The 21,319-nt window shown below is 46.9% G+C and overlaps 2 protein-coding genes across 3 annotated transcripts in view; one reads left to right on the top strand and one right to left on the bottom strand.

Moving 5' to 3' along the window:
* USP47 (ubiquitin specific peptidase 47) overlaps positions 1 to 5,369 on the top strand; it is a 106,928-nt gene extending 101,559 nt beyond the window's left edge. For both annotated transcript variants that reach the window (XM_060606017.2, XM_060606018.2), the window contains 4 exons: positions 641 to 771; positions 2,763 to 2,810; positions 2,902 to 3,032; positions 3,862 to 5,369. In XM_060606017.2, the coding sequence (XP_060462000.1) occupies positions 641 to 771; positions 2,763 to 2,810; positions 2,902 to 3,032; positions 3,862 to 4,036 (485 nt within the window). In that variant the 3' untranslated portion in view covers positions 4,037 to 5,369. The remainder of the gene's footprint in view (positions 1 to 640; positions 772 to 2,762; positions 2,811 to 2,901; positions 3,033 to 3,861) is intronic.
* Positions 5,370 to 9,148: 3,779 nt separating this feature from the next.
* Positions 9,149 to 21,319, bottom strand: part of DKK3 (dickkopf Wnt signaling pathway inhibitor 3) — a 46,252-nt gene continuing 34,081 nt past the window's right edge. Inside the window, exons 4-7 of the mRNA XM_060606021.3 lie at positions 14,041 to 14,133; positions 12,748 to 12,892; positions 11,655 to 11,811; positions 9,149 to 10,731 (exon numbers count right to left, since the gene is read on the bottom strand). Of these exons, the coding sequence (XP_060462004.3) occupies positions 10,512 to 10,731; positions 11,655 to 11,811; positions 12,748 to 12,892; positions 14,041 to 14,133 (615 nt within the window). The 3' untranslated portion in view covers positions 9,149 to 10,511. The remainder of the gene's footprint in view (positions 10,732 to 11,654; positions 11,812 to 12,747; positions 12,893 to 14,040; positions 14,134 to 21,319) is intronic.

Raw genomic sequence — 21,319 nt, 5'->3', positions numbered from 1 at the left:
ATTGCCAGACACTGCTAATCTCTGGTGCTACAAAAATGAATAAGAACTAGTGATTGCACTCCAGATGCTCAGTCTATAAGAAAACCAGAAATTCCACAATTTCTGCAAACCTGTAATTCCAAAATCATAGGTACTTAAGGACCAAATCAGTACAGTTTGCTCTCGTGTACACCAGAGAGAAAGGTAACAATTGAGCTGGTTTTGAAGAATCAGTAAGGTTTGAGTAAAAGAGAAGAGAGGGATTAGTGTGAGCCGGAGTGAAAAAAGAAGATAAAGTGAAGATGATTTGATTTTGATGATGTTAGATTGTGGGGGTGGTAGCCAGTAGAGAAGCAAAGATTGGCAATCCAGAGAAAAGAGTAGTTGATAGAGCAGTGTCCAGCAGGACTCAGGAAGGAGTGAAATTAGGATCCTGGTAGAAGGAGAGCTTGCAAAAGAGTAAAGAATTACCTTCAGAGACTGGAGGGAAGAGAGGAAATATTTTATTCTCAAAAACTTGTTGGGATAAGTGGGATCTTTTATGTGCACTTTCTAAGCAGAACACTTGAAGTAAATCTTGTTTAGTCAGGCCATACAGGAAAAGTCAAATTATGGGCCTCTAGAGAAAAGAGAAAGATGACCTAATCTTGCATCTTCATAGGGGTGGAGAAGATGAAATCCATGTCCCAGCTTGCAGTTTTGTCAAGACGGTGGAGGCCTTCGGAAATGAAGCTGGATCCCTTCCAGGAGGTTGTGTTGGAAAGCAGTAGTGTTGATGAGCTGCGAGAGAAGGTAAGTTCATTTGAAATAAATTGAACTAATATGTGTTTTTCTCCGTGTTGCATAAGAGATAACCTAGGAAGTAAGTGCCAAATACTCACGTGTCAACCTTTCTTTCTTTGTCTCTTTCATACCTTGTGACACCTTGTCACACACTCTCCTTGTTTCCTTAGGCTCCTGATGCTTTGAAAAATTACATTGGCTTTTGGCCATCCAGAAGTGGACCCCTCGCTTTTAGTTACTTGAATCAAGTTTGTCCTGAGTAATTAGCATTAGTTAGAAGTTACTAGAGTAAATTGCTGTATATATTTTAAAAAGCCAAATGCTTTTTGGTGGAATTGAATAAAGGATCTATATGAAGCTCTCTTTTGCATTTTTCAATTTAAAGGTTGGAATTCTGTGGCTCTCTGGGGAATGGGTGAATTATTCATAAGCAGTACTAGGATAATTGGCATCTTAAAAACACTTTGTTTCCATAATTCACACCAAACGCAAAAATAAATTCTAAATATATTAAATTTATATAAAAATACAATAAAATGTTAAATGTACTAGATGAAAAGGTTGAAAATATTTTTATGTTCTAGAGACGGAAAGATCTTCGTAAGCATAATACCAGAAACTAAAAAGGAAAAGACCACATAAAAGTATAAACCTTCCAGACAGCCTCCTCTCCAATTCTTCTTTTTTAATTTAAAAAATGTTTATTTTAGAGAGAGAGAGCATGAGTGGAGAAGAGAGGCAAAGGGAGAGAGAGAAAGAAAGAATCTTTCACAGGGCATGGAGCCCAATGTAGGGCTCTGTTCCATGACCCTGGGATCATGACCTGAGCCGAAATCAAGAGTCAGACACTCAACTGACTAAGCTACCCAGGCGTCCCTCCAATTTCTTCTTCTTCTTCTTCTTTTTTTAATAAACAGCCGATAAACAAAGATAAAAAACAAGGAAGGGGAAAAATATTTGAAACAGATATGAAGCATTATGGTCCGTATTTATATGGAGCTACTGCATTAATAAGAAAAAGGTGAATAATCTAATTTTAAAGTAGGCAAAGAACTTGAATAGGCAATTCATTGAAGAAGAAATACAAGTTAAAACAGTAACAGCATTCTTTACCTCTTAAAATGCTGAAAGTGTAGGAAATAAAATGCCTTGAGTTGTCAGTTTGGGAAAACAGGCAAGATCGCACGGCTTTTTTTTTTCTTTTAATGTCTGTATGTTTTTGAGAGTGCACGCACATGCGTTCACACGAGTAGGGCAGGCACACAGAGAGAGGGAGAGAGGGAATCCCAAGCAAGCTCTGCACTGTTAGCACAGAGCCCAATGTGGGGCTCATACGCATGAACCGTGAGATCATGACTTGAGCTGAAATCAAAAGCTGGATGCTTAATCGACCGAGCCACGCAGGCGCCCCTCATACAGCTTTGATAGGTGGCTAAATTGACATCACTGTTTCAGGCTTCACTTTGGCATTATCACCTTTTCAGATGTGCAAGTCCACATCTAAGAATTCATTCTCAAGAAATATTTGCAGAAATATGAAAGGATGTTCATGAAGGTATATATAGTATAGCATTGTAACTAGAAAAATTAAAAATAGGCTCAGTGACCATTGGTAGGGAATAAAATGGTATATTGTTCAGCTGTTGAAGATCATGAGGTTATTCTGTGTCCTATTCTTATATATAGGCTATGTAAAAGTATTATATAGAGAGGTTTCATAAATATAATTTTGTGCATTTTAGATATATGTGATGTAGTTTATATGTGCATAGGAAAAGGTCTAGGAGGAATATACTAAGTTGGCATTTCTGGGACATGGTATTTGCAGGGTGGACAAGAGACGATTTCACTTTCTGCTTTTTTTTTTCTAATTTCTTATATCAAACATTTATTCCATCTTTGAAAACATCAAGCTATTTCTGTGTGGGTTAAAAGGTTGATAACTTATTTAAGCAAATTTATTTTTTAAATGAACTCATATAAAATGTTTCCTTTTACAGCTTTGTGAAATCAGTGGAATTCCTTTGGAAGATATTGAATTTGCTAAGGTAAAGTCTTGAGAGTGTTTGCCTTTGGGTACTGGTGCTCAATAAACATGGCTGTCAGCATGATTTATTCATTCATTTATTTTTTCCTTAGGGTAGAGGAACTTTTCCCTGCGATATTTCTGTCCTTGATATTCATCAGGATTTGGACTGGAATCCTAAAGTTTCTACCCTAAATGTCTGGCCTCTTTATATTTGTGATGATGGTGCCGTCATATTTTATAGGTATCTTTACAGTGTATTTGTTATTCATAGTGATGTAACATTTTTGTTGTTCATAAGTATCTTGTTTTCCATAAATAACCTTTACTTTTTTTATGGTATAAAGCAGTCCTGACCAGTACTTAGTACAAGAGCCACACATTACATTTTGAATTTTTCTAGTAGCCACACTTAAAAAAGTAAAAAGAAACCGGTAAAATTAATTTTAATAAAATATTTTAACCCATTATATCCAGAATGTTATCACAACATGTAGTCAATATCAAAAATTGTTCATGAGATATTTTACATTCTTTTTCTTACAGTAATTCTTAGAAATAGTGTGTGTTACGCTTCCAGTAGGTCTCAAGCTTTCAGTAGGCACGTGTAGCAAGTGGCTACTGTGTGAGCCAGCACAAATACGGAGGAAAAAGAATAGTCATTGATGCCTGGCAGATAAGAGTTCTGACTAGGCTTTGTTACTTACCTAACTCCTCGTCATCTGTGAAATGGTGACAGTGACGTCAGCCTTGCAGGATTTTCTGAGAACAAGGACTACTGCATTTAACAAAACTGTCCATAGTACATGTTATATATAAATGTTCAATCAGTGGTGGCTGTTATTACACTTACAATAGCATGGGAATTTTTCTGTACCATTTTTAGAAGTCATTGCTGTGTTAATATAATAAACACATTTGCCATCCAGGACATCTTAGTATGAGATTATTTAACTTCACCAGTGACAATCAGATTTCATTTTCTTACCAAGGAGCATTATAACATTCAAGCGTAAGTTACTAAAGGCAGATGGCTATACCAATCTAATATGTAATTAATATTTTAAATGTAGGGATAAAACAGAAGAATTAATGGAGTTAACAGATGAGCAAAGAAATGAACTGATGAAAAAAGAAAGCAGTCGACTGCAGAAGACGGGACATCGTGTAACGTACTCACCTCGGAAAGAGAAAGCACTAAAAATATATCTGGATGGAGCACCAAATAAAGATCTGACTCAAGACTGACTCTGCTAGTGTAGCATTTTCCCTGGGGGATTTTTGGTTTTAATTAGATGGTTCACTGCTACTGTGTAGTGCCGTTATGGCCGGACATGGTTAGGGGTAACCCAGTGACACCAGCACTGATTGGACTGCCCTTCACCAATCAGAAGCTCAGTGCCCAATGGGCCACTGTTTTGACTTGGAATCATGTTGTGCACTATAGTCAAATGTACTGTAAAGTGAAAAGGGATGTGCAAAAAAAATAAAAACAAAAAACAAAAAGCGAAACCTGCTACTAGGAAAGGGGGAAGGGGAATGAGTACACTTCTTTTATTGCGGACAAACGTGCACATAGCCGCTAGTAAAACTAGCCTCAAACAGGATGCTCATAGCTTCATAATAAAAGCTGTGCAAAGGCCATGAATGAATGAATTTTCTGTTTATTTCACTGATACACACATTACCTCATTGACAATTTGGAAGTAAATGCAACTGTGTGTTGACTCTTGGAAAGCAGCAAAAATAGGAGCTGAAGAGAGAAATTCTTAGAACCAGCCATAACCCAGTAAAGAATTGTGAAGTTGTGTTTTTATTTTGTTTCATTTTTTGCAAAGTATTAAAACATTATTCTGGAACATCAAAACGTTTCCCTTAGACCACTCCCAGCAGGTAGCAGCTCAAATTGCTGCAATATTGTAATTATAACTGATTGTACTTAAGTTATGGATGTAGAGAATATGGTTCACTCGTTCATTCAGCATGTAAATAAAATTGATCCTATTGAGTTATCATAATTGCAGTTCAACTATTTCCCATGGTTATTCTTTTCACGTACCATTCATGATGTACATTTGTGTACATTGAGGAGTATAGCAGTCTATGTACATGTAATCCTCAGTGAGGTTCCTCAGTGCTGGGTCCCATACAATTGTATTTGCCCTTGTTAATGAGGTTTTTCTGTTCAGCGGCTTCAGTTTTTTCCTTTGTACATTTACTTTTGAAGATTTACTTCAAGTTTGAATCTTCTCGAACCCTTGTAAGTCCCACTTTAATTTTTGGAGTTGATTTGTAGTTACATGTAGTTTAACTTTGCGAAAGCGTCTTAACATCGTGTTGAAAAAAACTTGCTAGTAAGGTCATAGCACAGGCTGATGTAGTCAACATGATTTCATTGCAAAGTCTATTAGAATGGGCAAGTTTTTGCTTTGCTAAATATGACTTCAATGAACACAATTCTACATAAATTTTGAAAATGCCATCTAATTTATAAAAATCAATTAAAAAGGTTTTGGTAAAACTTTTTCATGCCAGATGCTGTTTACAACGATGAACATGCCAATAAAACATTTGTTCATTCTGTTGTGTTATTTTAGTCATTAAACTTTTGTGGATGAAGAGTCTGGGTTAAGAATAGATTTATTTTCTTTAATATTTTGTAATGAGTATTGAATAATTCTTTCTGTAAGATACGTTTACAGTAAAGTTCTCAGATGAAAAGATGTTAATACTTTGGAGGATCCTGTCAATATTTCAAAATCAGATTTTTACCTTATTTCCTTTTAAGAAAGATATAATTAGAAAATAGTATTAGCAGATGTTGGCTTTGTAGTTTGAATATAATGATTGAGAATTCCATAATATCTTTAAAGTTTCTTGGAATCCACAGGGGGAAAAATCTTTTCTAAGGTATTTTTCTGGCTAATTTTTATTCCATGTAAACTGTGTGCATTCTGCTAAATTTCATCTAAGTGCTGTTCTGAGTCTGCGTTAGAGGGTTGGCGTTCTCATAGTCTCCTCTGCTTCTTGGAAGCATGTGCAGTGAATTGTCTTTCCAATTACTTGGATTTTCTGGTGTGACATGACAACTCTTTGGTTCTGATACAGGCCTTACAGGCCTACTTACTTGGAATTTAGGGGTTAATAAATCGAGTTTCTGCGTTTGAGGACTGACTCTGTGGGGCAGGAGAGGCCAGTTGTCAACAAAACAGGCTTTGGGCTGGGTTTGGTTTGGTTTCGTGTGTTCCTTTAAGAGTAAACGGTAAAGTTCTCACACCTGCTCCTCATTCTGTGCCTTCTGGCCTGCTTTTTGTTTTGTGTTTGCTGCTGCTGATTACAGGCATACTACAAATACCAAGAGTGAAGAAAATAGATCTCATTATAGAAAAAAAGTTGAAGCTTCCTGTTTTTCAGTGCCTGATAGAGTGAGAGCACGGTGTTGCACTTTGACCATTTCAGTAAAGGGAGCGACGAACTGTTCAAACTCAGTTTGTGGTGATGGGCGCAGTAATTTATGCGAGGGCGGTTAATGTGGTCCACCTCCCTCAGATTCAGAGAATCACTTGAGGCAGGAGCCAAGAGGCAGAACACTGACTGTGTGGATCAGTTGCCCAAGCGCAGGGCAGCGGGGCCTAGTGATCACTCATCTGCTGAATCTCCTGAGGTGGACACAGACCACATGCAATAAATCGTGACCCCGATCCTCAGAGGTCGCACAAGGGTTTTGAAGAGCTTCTACCATGGGAGAGATGGGTTTGCATCAACCAGGCATGCTGTGGGAGAACCAAGTACCTACGTATCTGAAGCAGGTGCTGAAGGTGAGGAGTGCATTCTGGTCAGAGAAGCAGAAGCTATGGTTTCAGGACTGTGCTGTGTCTGGCTGGTCTGTAGAAGCTTGCTAGTTCAAAGTCCACCTGTCAAACCAAGGTGTAAGTAAGGGGTAATAGCTACGATGAGATAAAAAGAGCAAAGGAGCCCTGCACTAGAGTATTTGGCGATCTGTTTCATAACGGATGGGAAGTACTTAGAGATTCTGAGAAAATGGTGAGGGAGGGGGCCGTGAGGATCTGCCACAGCTAGAAAAATCGTTGCCAGGCTACACGGTTAGGAATGGTGGTGTGGTCCTTCTCTAGGCCAGGAGAGAGCTAAAACTTACTACATGGTCGAAGCTAAATGAGTACACAGAATCTGAGCATGGCTAATCAGTGTTGTTGCTAAATCTGGAAGTGACCTGTGAATGTATGGAATACAATAAAATCATTTATTCTGGTTCATTTGCTAGTATTTCCTTTGCAATTGGCTACTCTAGTTCTCCTGCTGAATTCTGTCCCTTTGTTTAGCATCAAGACCCTAACCAGCTCTTTTGCACTTGTGACTTAACAAATTGTAGTCTAGAGTATATGGAATAGAAGATAATCTGAAGCAGCTTTTTTTTATTTGCTAAATAAAACTATTCCATCTAAAGTCTGTGTAGTTTTTGAAAAACAAGGCAATATTTTAGTCATTAGCAGTCAGAAGCCTTATAAGGCAATTTACATTTTTAAAAGCAGTATGTGTGGAATGTATAGTTTTCTAGGGGCCTAGTAAAATATTTTTTTTTATCAGGTTTGCAAAGGAGTTCATGGCCCAAATAAAGCTTATAGCCATCTAGACTAGGGAGTACATGTCATCAAAGGTGCTCCTTCAGTGCCATTCCTGTGGGGAAGAAGGGTGCTATGTGACCACCTGATTAGTTCTAGTGTTAATTTTCAAAAGTCAGCTTTTAGAAACAAGAATATTTGACAAGATCAAGAGTGTGTGAAAGTGTGTGTGACCATCCAGAAAAGCACACAGCGATCATTAGGGGCCAAGCTAGGAGGGCAAAAAAGCACTGGGGAGAAATGCTCTGCCCCTTCCCCGTGACAGCACGCCTCTTCATCCCCTCACCAGCTCATCTTTACTGGAGAAACAGGTCTTCTGACCGGTCAGAGCCTGAGAATTCACCAGGTCAGGAATGATTGATTAGTGGACCCTACAGCCTTGCCTGAGAAGTGGGGAACATACTTCCTTTCCGCTTTCTTTTCTCCCAACCTGCCTCTTTCCCCAGTACAGAGGGCACACTGAGTGTTCAGCCTCTTTTATAATGCTTAGGTAACCCATTTAATTAAGGAGTACCGGTTTGTTGAGAGAGAAATACGCAGTGGTTCTGTTTTTCCAGTAATGGTGCCAAATGTGTTCTGTCAAATGCAGTTTCCCACTGGAAGTGGGCTCTGAGGACAGGGGAGCAGGGTGGATCCGCACATAAATTCTGTGAGGGAGGGACTTAGCTTTATCTTATGTACCATGGTCTCCTGGTACTCATGCAGGTAGGGCCTGGCGCAGTAGGAACTCAAAATTTTTGCCAAACAAAATAACCTTCAGCCTTGTTTCCACACGCTTGTTCAAATTCACCTTGCCTTCCAGGCGCTGTGAATTACTTGCAGTTTCCTCTATGTGCCATCCCTTTTTCTCACCTCTCTCCCTCTGCCCTGGCTCAGAATGCCCTTTCCTGTTCCTTCTGATCACCTGATAAACTCTGATCTCTGAGAGCCAATTCCCATGCAGCTGAGTGTTCTCTGGGGCTCCCATCACCGTTCTGACATTGGGTTGACTGCTTTGGTGGGTGCTGGGTTTAATGTGTATCTCTCATGAGGCTGTGATGCGCCCAGGGTAGGGACCCTATCTGGCTCAACCTGGCAGCCCCACAGCAGATCTTAGCACCTGGTTCTAGGTAGGCTCTCAGTCAGTACCTGTTGAGTAGTAAGGATGTAGAGTGGTCCTGGTGACTTTTGACACTGAGTAGAGATCAGCTCTATATTTGATCTTAAAATCATCAGTATATCCTGGGCCGACTGTACTAGATACTGTTTTTTATTTGACTTTTAGCACTATCACTTAATATTTTTGAGCTTCCTTTTTTTTTTTTTTTTCATCTGCTAAATGAAAAAATACTCGTGGATTCAATGAAGATTAGAGATGATAGAGGTAGACTGCCTAATCCGGTGCCTGCCCCCTCCCCCAGCGGACCTTAATATATTGTCTTTTTATTATTATAGTCTCTGAAGATCTATGTTCTGGCCCAGAACCGCATTTGAGTGGAAAGAAGAGTCATATACATTCCATTTACTCTTTCAGAAGACAGTGAAGTATTGACACTCTTAAGACTAATGCCTTACAAAAGCAGTGAACATTTCTAAAATATTTTGATGCTAAAACCGGTGGGCTTCACTTGAATGTTAAAGTCACTTACGTGGAAGAGTTTTTTGGTTTTGTTTGTTTTTGGACAATGCAGATCATTCCCATTTTATTTATTCAAAGTCAAAAAGAAAGAAGACATCCAAGAACTATAAAGGAGTCGTCTAAGTGATTTATGCTTGATTTTTAAATGCAACATAGATGTTTATACATAATTTAAAACTCAAAGCATGCTTATACAATATGTGCAATTTTAAAATTTAACTCTGGATGAATACATGATGGAAACAGTCAATGGCACCTGAAAATACCATTTGCAGAATAGCATCCAGTCCAGTGCTCTCAGTGTGGATGTTAAAACCATATTTCATAGAGCCTTGCTTGGTTTGATTTTCTCCACGTGGTTGATAATGGTCTTCAGTTGCTGGTAAGTGATTTTGCAAATTTCATTTATAATCCTGGCCCTACAATCACTGTTTCTGACAAGTTAACATATATCTTATGCACCAATCGTAGTACTTTCAAAGTCACTAACATAACTAACTGCCATAGGGGGACAGCGTCAATATCGCTGGTCTCCACTAGAATGATGGCCACCCCCACACTGAGGAGAATGCTATTTCTACCATTAGAAGTTTAATCTTACAGTGAACTAGGTTGGCCTTACTTCCAGAGACGCCTCAAAAACAAAAAACAAACAAAAAAAAAACCCATCCTCCCTCCTTTTACGGAGTGCTTTCTGTGGCCCTGAGGCTGGTGGGGAGAGCACTGGGCTTGGAATCACACCTGGGTGCATCTTGCTCTGATCTTCACTAGCTGTGTGACTTGGGCAAGCAACTTGATGTCTCTGAGACACCAAAACCTGACAGATGGGGAGACCACCACCCTCCTCACCGGACTGGCAAGTGATGCAGAACTGCTCCCCTGGCACAGAGGTAGGAGCCGAGTAACACTGATGAAAGAACAGGGACACATGGAACACAGAGTGCACAGAACACGTCACCCACAGCAGCTGAAGGCACAGCCTGCCTGTGCCTGTGGGAAGAAATGCGTGGAAAAGCCACTTGTTACATTTTCACCAGGTTTACGTTTGCAAAGCAGGGCACTCTTCTCCACATGTGTAAGAGTCAACACTTCCCCAAAACCCATCATGGGGAAATCTGCATCCTTTCCCCTTGCCTCCCCTCCAACAATTCTCCAAGGGATGTAGAACAAAATGAAATGTGCCAGGTGCCAACCAGCAGAGGCAAAGCAGCCAATGATCTGGACCAGTTTAGCAGCCCTCCACCCTCCCATACACCCCCATCTTCCCCAGGCACGGGAACCGTGCACAGTCTGCGGGGGGGTGTTGGGCAAATACACAGCACCTCATTTTGTTTCAAGCCAGAGGGAACATGTACTGGGAAGAGGCCGTGGAAAAAAGCCCGGTAAAGCCCACACCTAGAGGACACAGCTGGGGAAATAAATTAGCTATTTCTATTGCATGTCTACCCACAAAACAAGCCTGGGTCTAAATCTCTTCTCCCTCCAGAAGCTCAGAGGCAGCACCGGGCTCCCCGAGAGCCATTTCCACAGACAGGCTCCTCTCCAGGTTCTCCAGCTCCTGGCGCACCTCCTCAATGAAGCTGCCATCTTCGTACTCGTTGGGGGCCCCTCTGGGCACCAGGCTCTCTCCGTCCTCACCACGGCTCCCGACGAAGGCCGGCTTGCACACGTACACCAGGCTGTGGCTAGGGAGAGACCGGACAGGGACTCAGCCGAGGGCCATGTGTCCCCGCAGGCAGAGGGTATGTTAAGTTGGACTCATCAACACGGGGAGACCCAAGCAGGAAAACAAAGGCCCCGCGCCTGGAACTCACCTTCACCCCTCCGCTAAGATCTCAGTGGAGTCTCACCTTCCTGTCCACATCTTACTTTAACAAACATTGCTGAGGGAAGGCCACTTTTAGAGGGATGGCTGCACACCTCTGATGGAGGTCTGTCTTCCTGTGAGACTCTCTGGGGCAGGCCCTGAGGACTTGGGGGCCCGACAGTTCATGGCAATGTGTCACCCCTCTCAGCCCCCTGCCCACTGGGCCTCCTGGTGGGAACAATTCCTGACGGCGGGGTGGAGCCTGTCACATCACGAGACAGGGCCACGGAGTTCTGTCTGTCTGCCCGGCCACCCTGGGTTCTGCTGGAGGGAAGGTTGAGAGTGACTGCACAGAGGCCACACCTCTCCTTCACGGTTTCTCGGCAGCTTATGACACCATCAGTGGTGCCCTCCAATTTGGTGGCCCACTCTCTAGTTTCCCTTCTACCTCTGTGCCTTCTCAGTCATCTCTGCCAGCAACTTCTCAGCTTGTCCTTCACAGTGATGGTCCTAGGCGGGAGCTCTTCTGCCTCTACACTGTCTCCCTTGGTCACCTATTCATGATGAGGCTTCAACCACCATGTGGATGAGCTCCGCATCTGTACCCCTGGCCACACCTTCTCCCGAGCCCCAGAATGATAGATCTGACTGCTATCAGATGCTCCATCCAGATGACCCAAGGACACCTCAAATTAAACCTACCCTGAACTAAATCCACATCACCCCTCTGCTCCTGAGATCCTACTGGGTGGCATCTCATCTGCTCTCAACCTCTAACAGGGAGGGCAGGTGGGGCCTCACCTGTGGGGTTGGCAGAGAAGGCCACTGGCACACGGACATCGGTCCAGAGCTCCATCAGGCTCTAACTCCCAGGTGATGAGGTCCAGAAGCCGGCTGGCGGGGTCATGGCACAGCTCACCCTCCACGGGCAGGGGTGTGCACACAGGAAACAAGAGACCTGGGGCCAGGGGAAAGTCACCCCTGTGTGCCCAGCATCAAGCAGGCAGGTACCACAGAAGGAAGCAGAGAAATGGGGTGGAGCCCCAACTTTCCAGCCCCTCAACCTCAAAGTGGAGGTTAAAATTAAAGAGGTGAAATGAGAAGAAACAAATTGGCAGAATGGGCTTGTGGAGGGAATGAGTCTGGAAGGCTGGAGCAGTTAGGGAGGACTGCCTGGAGAGGGGGGGCTTGTGCTCGGTTTTGAGGTCGAAGGTCTGGAGAAATAAAGAGTGTAAGAAAGGCCCTCAAGGCTGGGACACAGCAGCAACAGAGGCGGGGGGTTGGGCATGGCCTGGGGAAGCCTTGGAAGGGAGACAGAGGAGTCTGATGAGACAGAACAGAGCAACCACAGCTGCCAGAGAAGCCACACGGAGCACCGGCCTGGATGAAAATGGCTGGGACAGCAGGTACCAGGCGGGCTGGGGGCTGCAGAGGCTGACTGGGGAGGCAGCTGAAGGAGAGATTTTCAGAAACACTGCAGGAGGGAAGAGCCTGAGCGACCTTGCCCACAAGGGCCAGTGAAAATGGAAGACAGGACTAGAAGGGGGACATCCTCAGAGGATAGGACACGGCCAGGTGCTACCTTCAGGGCCTGGGAAATGAGGTGGAGAGTGGAGAGGGCTTGTTCCTCCTGCCCTGGGCTCACGCATCCTGAAGGGATTTAACTTTTCTAGGTGTCAACAGGAGACACAGACAGAAGACCTGGTGGTCTGCTCTAGGTGGGGGCCTGCCTCAGGCCAGGCTGTGGGGCTGGGATGCACCCTGAGTGTTTGGGAGCCTGCCAAGGAGGTGGGACCCTGCAAAGGTGTTTCTGGCACAGATGGGGCCCTAGGAAGACCAGGATGGTGGAGCTTGAGACAGGGCTTGCCCCGTACCCAGTGGAGAGCCCACCCACCTCTCTGGAAGGCACAGCACAGCCCAGGCTGGCAGTCCCTCTGGTTGTCACAGATGGTCCCGTTGCCGCCTCTGGTGGCTGCCTTGGTGCAGTGACCCCAGACGCACAGCTGGTCTCCACAGCACTCACTGTCCCGGGTGCAGAGCTGCGGGCAAACAACAGCATGCTGGCTCACGTACTGTCACTGTCCCCAGCCCTGAAAATGCCACACGTGGGTTAACCACATGCTCCCATTATACAGAGGAGGCAACTGAGGTCTGAGGCTTGGGGGGCTTTTAGTGGAAGTTAAGGGAGCAGAGATGGGAGCCGGGCTGGTGAGATGGGAGGAGTCAGAACACTGGAAAGATGGCACCTGGGGTGAGTCACGTATCTGGAGTATTTCCTATGTAGCTTGAGATTTTGCAAAGGACGTAGTGTGTCCCCCACAGACTTGTGCCTTGCCTCCTTTTTATTAGGCGCCTAGGTCAGGAAGGAATGTGGCTTATGGCCCACAGCTGCAGGCAGCAGCCTGATTTGACAGCTGACTAAGTCCAGGCCCAAGCCCGGAAGGCCATCTGGATGGGGAGGGCGTGGGGGTGCTACAGTCTGGAGCTGCACGCGGGACTGACAAGCACGGAGCACACCGGGGCCCCACAGTCACACTTGGAGGTGGCAGGCTGGAGGGACACCTGCAGCTGCCTGACCACAGCTGGCACCAGACAGGGGAGGAAGAAGCCCTCTATTTTCCAAACTTGTTATCATGCTGTGTTATTACTGCCTCAGTAATGAAAAAGGACAAGAAAAGTCAATGAGCCCATATGGCTTTGTCCAAAACATCTGTTGGGTGGAGAGAGTCCCCGCTTCCCTGGCTTCGTGCTTCTCTGTGGAATCTCTATCAGGGAAGTCCTCTGGCTTCTTCCGGCCCTCCCTCTGCCCTCTCTGGGCAGATGGGGAGAGAGATCTGGAGGGTGGAGGGTGGAGGGTGGGGGCTGCAATAGTGTCACTGGCAGCATCTACGGGGATGGGTCTACCCCGGGGGAATGACAGGTACCCGGTCCCCACCTTCCCTCCCTCCTCTGTCACCCATGAGATCATGCGGCGAGTGAGGGTGGTGGCAGGTCTGCTGATGGCCTCCTCGTCACTCCAGGAGTCAGCCCCATTGGGCCGCATGGAGAGGCTCTTCCAAGCATGGACATGGTTAAAAGCCCCACAGAAGGCTTCCAGGAAGGCTTCTCCCCAGGTCTCCTTCTCTGGGACCCAGCTTAGCCCCCAAGCCCCGGTGCTGCAGCTGCAGACGCCTCTGGGCACACTCACCGTCTGCTGGTCCCGGCAAGGCTGGCAGGTGTACTCGAAGCTAGCAAACTGGCAATACCTGGCGGGCCCGCAGTCCTCATCAATGATGCACTCCTGCGGAGGGGGAAGGGGTGGCTTCATCAGCGGAAGGCAGAGCAGCAAACCCGCAGTGTCCCATTTTATCCCAGCACGCCCCCCCCGCCCCCAGGCTCAGGGTTCTCCAGACTCCCCCTCACTCCACGGCCATGTGAACTCCTGCTCCTCAGTATCCACACCCTCCAGGCCGGGCGGGGCCCTCGCCCACACAGGGCGCCTTGGGCCTCTGCCCTCCAGGACGCCGACCCAGTTCACACAATGGCAAATGTGTGCAGCCCCCGCCTCACATACCCAGGGCGGGGAGCACAGAGACTCGGGGCCATCTCCAAGCAGAGCAGATGGATTTAATAAAAGAGCTAATGAGTTCCAGCCCCAGGCGGCTGCACAGGAGGGGCTGGAGCCCAGGCTGCTGACCATGAAGGAAAGGGCCGCAGAGGGTTCCCGTGGCCCCCCTCCTCAGAGTCCCGGGTCTGGGGCTGCCAGGCAAGGGCAGCTGCTAGCTTCCAAAGGAAGGAGGAGGGCGGCTGGCATGGGCCCTGCAGCCCAGCTGGCTGGAGAAGCGGGGGGAGAGAGGGAGGCCGTGGGAGCGGGCTGGTCGGGAAGAGTCCCCTTACACCAAACTAGCCACGCCGTCTGGGGTCCTGTGGCCTCTCTGCACCTCTGTTTCTAGGTCAGAGGCAGGGGAAAGCCACCTCTACCTGCTGTCTGTTGGGCGGAGCCACGAGGTGGATCAGGGGGCATGGAGCGCCTCTGGGGCTGGCACCCTGCCGGGTCCTCCTAGTAGGGCTTCCTCCTGGCCTCCCCACGGCAAGTGGGGCAGCTCTGCGAGAGGGGTCCTTGCTCTCAAAAGAAGGGGTCAATATTTGTCCTGTTCCATACCAGCAACCCTAAAATGCCAGCATGCTACCATCGTGGTTTTTACAGGTGAGAAAACAGGCTCAGAAAGGGGCAGAGGGCTGCCTCAGCGCAGGGTTGGGTCACGGGCTGTGCCCCCAATCTGTCTGAACCCCAGAGCCTGTCACGGCCTGAGAAGTCCACGGCGCCGTAAGTAAGCCATAAGACCACCACCCGCTCCTAGACACGTTCGGCTCAGCCAGAAGCATCCAGGTCCAGGCACTGCTTCCAAAGCAGAGAAGTAAGAGAATGGGGTGGGAGAGAAGAAAGGAGAGCCAACAGGCGGGGGGTAGTTTCTCTGAATCTGGCCATGTCTTGAGGCACTGGGATGTAAACATGAATATGAAAAAGTCCTTACCCTCAAGAACTTCTAACTGCATTGAAAACAACCCCCCACCCCCCAAAAAACTAACAGAAAAGGAGACAAAAGACACAACTTATGAAAACAAAAACCCTTCTGCCTCTTCGCACAGAAAAAGATGTTCAACCTCACACTTGAAAAAATGTGACTTAAAAGAGCAGGATAGCATGTTTTCACTTAGAATGGACCCAATTAAAAAGGTTGATGATATCTGTGGTAGGCAGAGAAATACCCCTTCCCCAAATGTCCGACTCCTTGGAACCCGGAGCATTGATGTGAGATCAATGCTCACATTACAAGGCAGGGGGAAATTAAGGACACAGGTGGAATTCAGGTTGCTAGTCAGCTGACCTGATGGTAAGGAGAGACTCCTGGTTATCCAGGTGTGCTCAATGTCATAAGGGGCTTTGAAAATGGAGAGGTGGGGGGCAGAAGAAGGGTCAGTGTCAGAGTGATGCCACGTGAGAAAGACTCCAGACTTCACTGGTTTTGAAGATGGAAGAGGGCCATGGGCTAAAGATCTATCTCTCCTAGAGCCTCCAGAAGGATCTCAGTCCTGCTGATACTCTTAAGATTTCAGCCCAGTGAGTTTGAGTGGGACTCCTGATCTCCAGAACCATAAGATGATCAATTTATATTGTTGTAAAACCACCAAATTTATGGTTGTTACAGCAGCGATAGGAAACATTATAATATCCCATGTTGGTAGGGATTTGAGAAAATCGGCGTTGCCAGATGCTTTGGGGGTAATTAAAACTGAGCTCGATGTTTTCTGCAGGCAATTCATCAGTTTCTATAAAAAAATTTAAATGTGTATCTCCCGACCTCATAATTTCTCTTCCAGATGATTATCCTCAGAAACACTTCTCCATATGGACAAATATCAGAGCACAGGGATTTTTTTTTTAAAGGGTTTATTTGTTTTTGAGAGAGAGGGAGAGTGCAAGCAGAGGAGGGGCAGAGAGGGAGGGGGACAGAGGATCTGAAGCAGGCTCTGTGCTTACAGCAGTGAGCTTGATGAGGGGCATGAAGTCACAAACATGAGATCATGACCTGAGGTGAAGTCAGAGGCTCAACCGACTGATCCTCCCAGGTGCCCCATGGATTTTATTTTTTTAAGTAGGCTTCATTCTCAGGGCAGAGCCCAATGCGGGGCTTGAACTCATGACCATGAGATCAAGACCTGAGATCAAGAATCAGATGCTTACTTGACTGAACTATCCAGGCGTCCTGGAATACAGGAATGTTTAAGGCTATACTGTTATTTTATTGTAATCCAGGAATAATGTGAAAGCCCAATGAGAGGGAACCAATTAAATGATCGTATATGCGGTCACTTCTTAGGGAAATGCCAGAGGGCGGACATTACAAAGAATGCAGTAGCACTGTTTACAATGGCTCAAGAAATAAAAAGAGCAAATGGAGGACCTGCAGAATTCCACTTTTGTGAAGCAGAATAACTATGTGCGATCCATGCCTGTGTCCAGCACGGCGCCTGGCATATAGAGGGCACGCGATAGTTAAGCGTGGAATGGATGAAACCCCTTGACTGTTACTGTGGCAATCAGGCCAACAAAATGCCGATCATTAGCAAGGATTTGGGAACCAAAGCAAAAAACATACACATTCCATTAATCTGGCTTCCCGTTTCCCAAGAATCCTGCAGACTTGGAATTTTCCTCTATATATGCTTCCTCTTCCAGATCTTTAATTTAAAAAATATGTACAGGCAAACCATAAGAGACTCTTAAAAACTGGGAATAAACTGAGGGTTGATAGGGGGTGGGAGGGAGGGGAAGTGGGTGATGGGCATTGAGGAGGGCACCTGTTGGGATGAGCACTGGGTGTTGTATGCAAACCAATTTGACAATAAATTTCATATTAAAAAAAATAAATATGTATATATGAGCTACAACCTTACTAGCACCAATCCCTGGGAGGCACTGCTATTTACCAATCTCCATCAGGAGGGGTGCACATGTATCCTTTGGAATATCTTCCTTACCCTAATGACAAAGCATTCTCTGCAAAGCCACAGCAAAGCAACTCATTTTCTTCCAGATATGAAAATATTTTTGGCACGGAACATTGCCAAACACTTCTGAAAAGCCTCAATACACTAAACCTACAGGTTTCCTTTGCTGACATGTTTTTGCTAACTACCAGAGAGCTCTGGTAAGTTAGTTCAGCATGACTTCCCCTGGAGAAAGCCGGGTGCTTTTGTTCTAATAATCCGGCAGCTTGTTGGTTGTGGGTATGTCCTCTCAGCAGCCCTGGCGACTATTCTTTAAGAACTGTGATCATCCTGGAAACCCTGGAACTCCAAGGTGTGAAGAAATCATAAAGGCCAAAAAAGCACAAACTTTGAATCCTGGTTTTTTCACTGAGTACCTGTGTGACCTTGGGATATTAATTCAACCTCTTTTGAAAATGAGGGTGATAACAGGACCCACTTCACAGGGCTGCTGTGTTGAGTTAGTGCTCTGTGAATGGTGGCCATAGCAACACAAAGCTGGACAGCCCATGCCCATCTGATGCCTTATCCCCGTGGAGAGCTAACCCCCCTGCCAGGGGACCAGCTTGTCGGAAGGAAAGTCTAAACAGGGGCTGCTGTCTCTACCAGCAACTCTCTGTTTCTATCCCTGGAAACACTTGAGGATTTCGCTATCTAGTCCTGACTTATCTCCATCCAGAGAGTGTCAGATCCATGGGCAGTGACCTGTACACCCAATAGGAGTAAAGTTCCTGGAGCAGAGTGGCTTCTCCTTGTATGAAGATCAGGCTTTCCATAGAAGGTTGTTGTTAGGATGTCCTTGGAACCACAGTAGAGGGGACGGCCATCTTGCCAGAGCAACCCAATGAAAAGCCCGTAGTAGCTGCCAGAACGAATTGGAGGTCAACCAATCACCGAGCAACAGCACGACCTGACGCAAAAAAGGCCCACCCGGACCTAAACCCGGAACCACTGCAGCTTAAAAACCCCACCCCGCCACACCTGGGAGCGACTTCCCTGACTCCTCTCTCTCTCTCTCTCTCCCTGAGTCATGGAACCTCGCCCGAGACCTTAGTTCCCAAATAAAGCCGTTGACTGCACAATTTTTTAGCCTCTGACTCCTATCTTTACTCTGCCTTATGCCTGATCCTAACAGTTGTTAGTTTAAGTGTCTCCACTAAAGACTCTTAACTGCAGCAGGCAAGGACCCAACTATCCTGGGAACAGGTCAGGTCCTCCCACCTTAAACAAAACTGAGTAGATGGGAGGTGGGGAGTGTGGTGGACATGGGTTGGTGCCTCCTAAGTAGAGCCAAGTCTGGAGCTGAGAAATCCAGGATTTATTACTTTAAAAATTTTTTTCTTTTGTATTGTTTATTTATTTGAGAGAGAGAGAGAGAGAGTCAGAGTGTGAGCAGGGGAGGGGCAGAGAGAGAGGGAGACACAGAATCTGAAACAGGCTCCAGGCTCTGAGCTGTCAGCACAGAGCCCGATGTGGAGCTCAAACCCATGGGCCGTAAGATCATGACCTGAGCCGAAGTCGGAGGCTTAACCAACTGAGCCACCCAGGCGCCCCTATTCTTTCTTAAAAAAAAAAAAAATTATTTTTTTGAGATAGAGCGGGCAAGCAGGGGAGGGGCAGAGAGAGAGGGAGAGAATCCCAAGCAGGCTCCACACTGCCAGCGCAGAGCCTGAAGCGGGCTCGAACCCACAAACCGTGAGATCGTGACCTGAGCTGGAATCATGAGTCTGATGCTTTAACCAACTGAGCCACTCAGGCATCCGAAGGATTTTATTCTCTTTAGTAGTTCCAGCTCCTCTTCCCTGTCCACATGTGGGCCGATGTCTTAAGGGGGCCTCGGCACCCAGCTAGGTGCAGGATGGCACCTAGGTGAGTTCTGAAGGCTTGGCTGCTTCCCTATCTAAAGGGCCGTGGAGGTTCTGGGCTTGGGGTACCTCTTGGACCATTAGGACCAGAAGAGGGAACTCATGCTACACCAAGGCAAAACTAAAGACACACAGCAGTGTAGACTGTCGGGGTCACCTGAGTGCCACAGAGCAGCTGGGATGAGATGTCACAGAGTGTCCTTCAGAGCCGTAACAGCCCTGGCACAACAGGCCCACCAGTGCCTGCCACTTGGCACAAACTCTCTTTAAGCCCCTCAACAGGGTCTTATTACCCCCATTTCACAGACCAAGAAGCTGAGGTTTAAGGTGGTGGATCCGCCCAGTCACCCAGCTCAGAGGTGAAGTCAGGAGTTCAACCCTCCAGGCAGGCTCTTTCCACCTCCTAGGAAGATCACCATTTTTCTCTTTCTTCAGCCTCACCAGTGTCCTGTCCCTCAGTCACAGCTCAGCACAGCCTGCCAGGGGCACACCTCCCCAGTGACAGAAGACAGGAACTCAGGGCGAAGGCCATGGCCCCTGGGCATCTGGGTCTCGGGTCGCTGGTGTCCCGGCTTTGGGGCTCCTCTCCAGGCCTGGCCACTCCCTGTCTGTGCCGCTCCTCCCTCCCAACTGACAAACAGCCTAGAGGCTGGCCGTCAGGACAGAAGCCATTCTGAGGATCTGGTCTGTGCAGTCTGGAGAAGGACGGAGCTATATTTAGAAAGCTCTGGCCAGAGGCCCCGCAGGGCTCAGTTCAGATGCTGCGGGAGGTGGGGCAGGCAGGGAGCACACCAGAGATCTGGCAGGATGCCGGGCCTGGAAACAGCCCCGGTGCGTTGACACGATCATGAAATAGTGGAAAATGGCAAAGGTGCTGTTCTGCGTCTTTGATTTTGCGTTCAGCGTTTATCAGAGGAGAGTGGCTCTGAGGAGGCAGAAGCCCAGAGCAGTGGGGAGAAAAGAGCACAGGAGCCCTGTCAGGCTTTCCTCAGTACACGTGCAAGGCGAGCGGCATGTGGCTTCTCTGTGGCCCTTGTGCTACCGCGCTGGGCTTTCCCACCCTGGCCAGGGGCACTGCTCACTCTCCTTGGGAGCCCCAGACTGTCTCGTTCTCGTGACCAGGGCCATCCATGGTGTCTGCTCCAGCCCAAGGCCTAACTCCTTGCTTGGGAAGGAGTGAGGACACACGGAGGCCCAGGGGTCCTCCACCGACAGAAACTTGCTCGTCTCCAGAGCTTTGTGCGCCACGGCTGGAGGGGAGAGGACAGCGGTGGATGCTCGGAGAGCACCTACTCTGTGCCAGCACTCACTTGAGCCTTAGTGGGTTCCCTGGTCCTCGCAGCACCCTGTGAGGTCAGCGCCCATGACGTACCCCCCAGCATGGGCTTGGCTGCCATTCATGAAAAGGATACAGGAAGAACGAACAGATGAACAGATGAACTCTTTCTCGACCTCCATTCTGCAGGTAAGGAAACTGAGGCTCAGAGCCCAAAGTCGCTGATAGCGTTTGCAAACCCAAGATAATGTAAACCCAAGTTTGTCAGATCTTCCCACACAAGCCAAGGTTCACTCTTCCCACCGCACCTGCTGTCTCCATATGCCCAGCGTGGGTTGAATTGTATGCCCTGTAGTTCATACGCCGAAGTCCTAACCCCAGTACCTCGGGGATCCTATTTGGAAATAAGATTATTACACATGAGTTACTGAGATGAGGTTATTAGGGTGGACATGGTGTCCTTATAAAAGGGAAGTTTGGACACAGAGACACATGGAGGAAAGCTGATATGAGACAGCAGACGGCCATCCACAAGCAAGGAGAGAGGCCTAGACCTGTCCTTCCCTCACAGCTCTCAGAAGGAACGGGCTCAACACCTCGACCTGGGACTCCCAGCCTCCAGAACTGGAAGAGAATACATCTGAGTCACCCAGGCTGAGGTGCTTTGTTCCCTTAGGAATCCAACACAAGTCCCTGCCCCCAGCAAGCTACGGCCACATCTTCTCCATCTTGGAGATTCCACCATATTCAGCCTCTGTCCTGAGTGTCAGCATTTCCCTGGGGGAAGGTGACAG

This window comes from Panthera onca, chromosome D1 (assembly GCF_046562875.1).
Source record: "Panthera onca isolate mPanOnc1 chromosome D1, mPanOnc1 haplotype 2, whole genome shotgun sequence".
NCBI classification, from domain to species: Eukaryota; Metazoa; Chordata; class Mammalia; order Carnivora; family Felidae; genus Panthera; species Panthera onca.
This window is presented reverse-complemented; position numbering and strand designations above follow the sequence as displayed.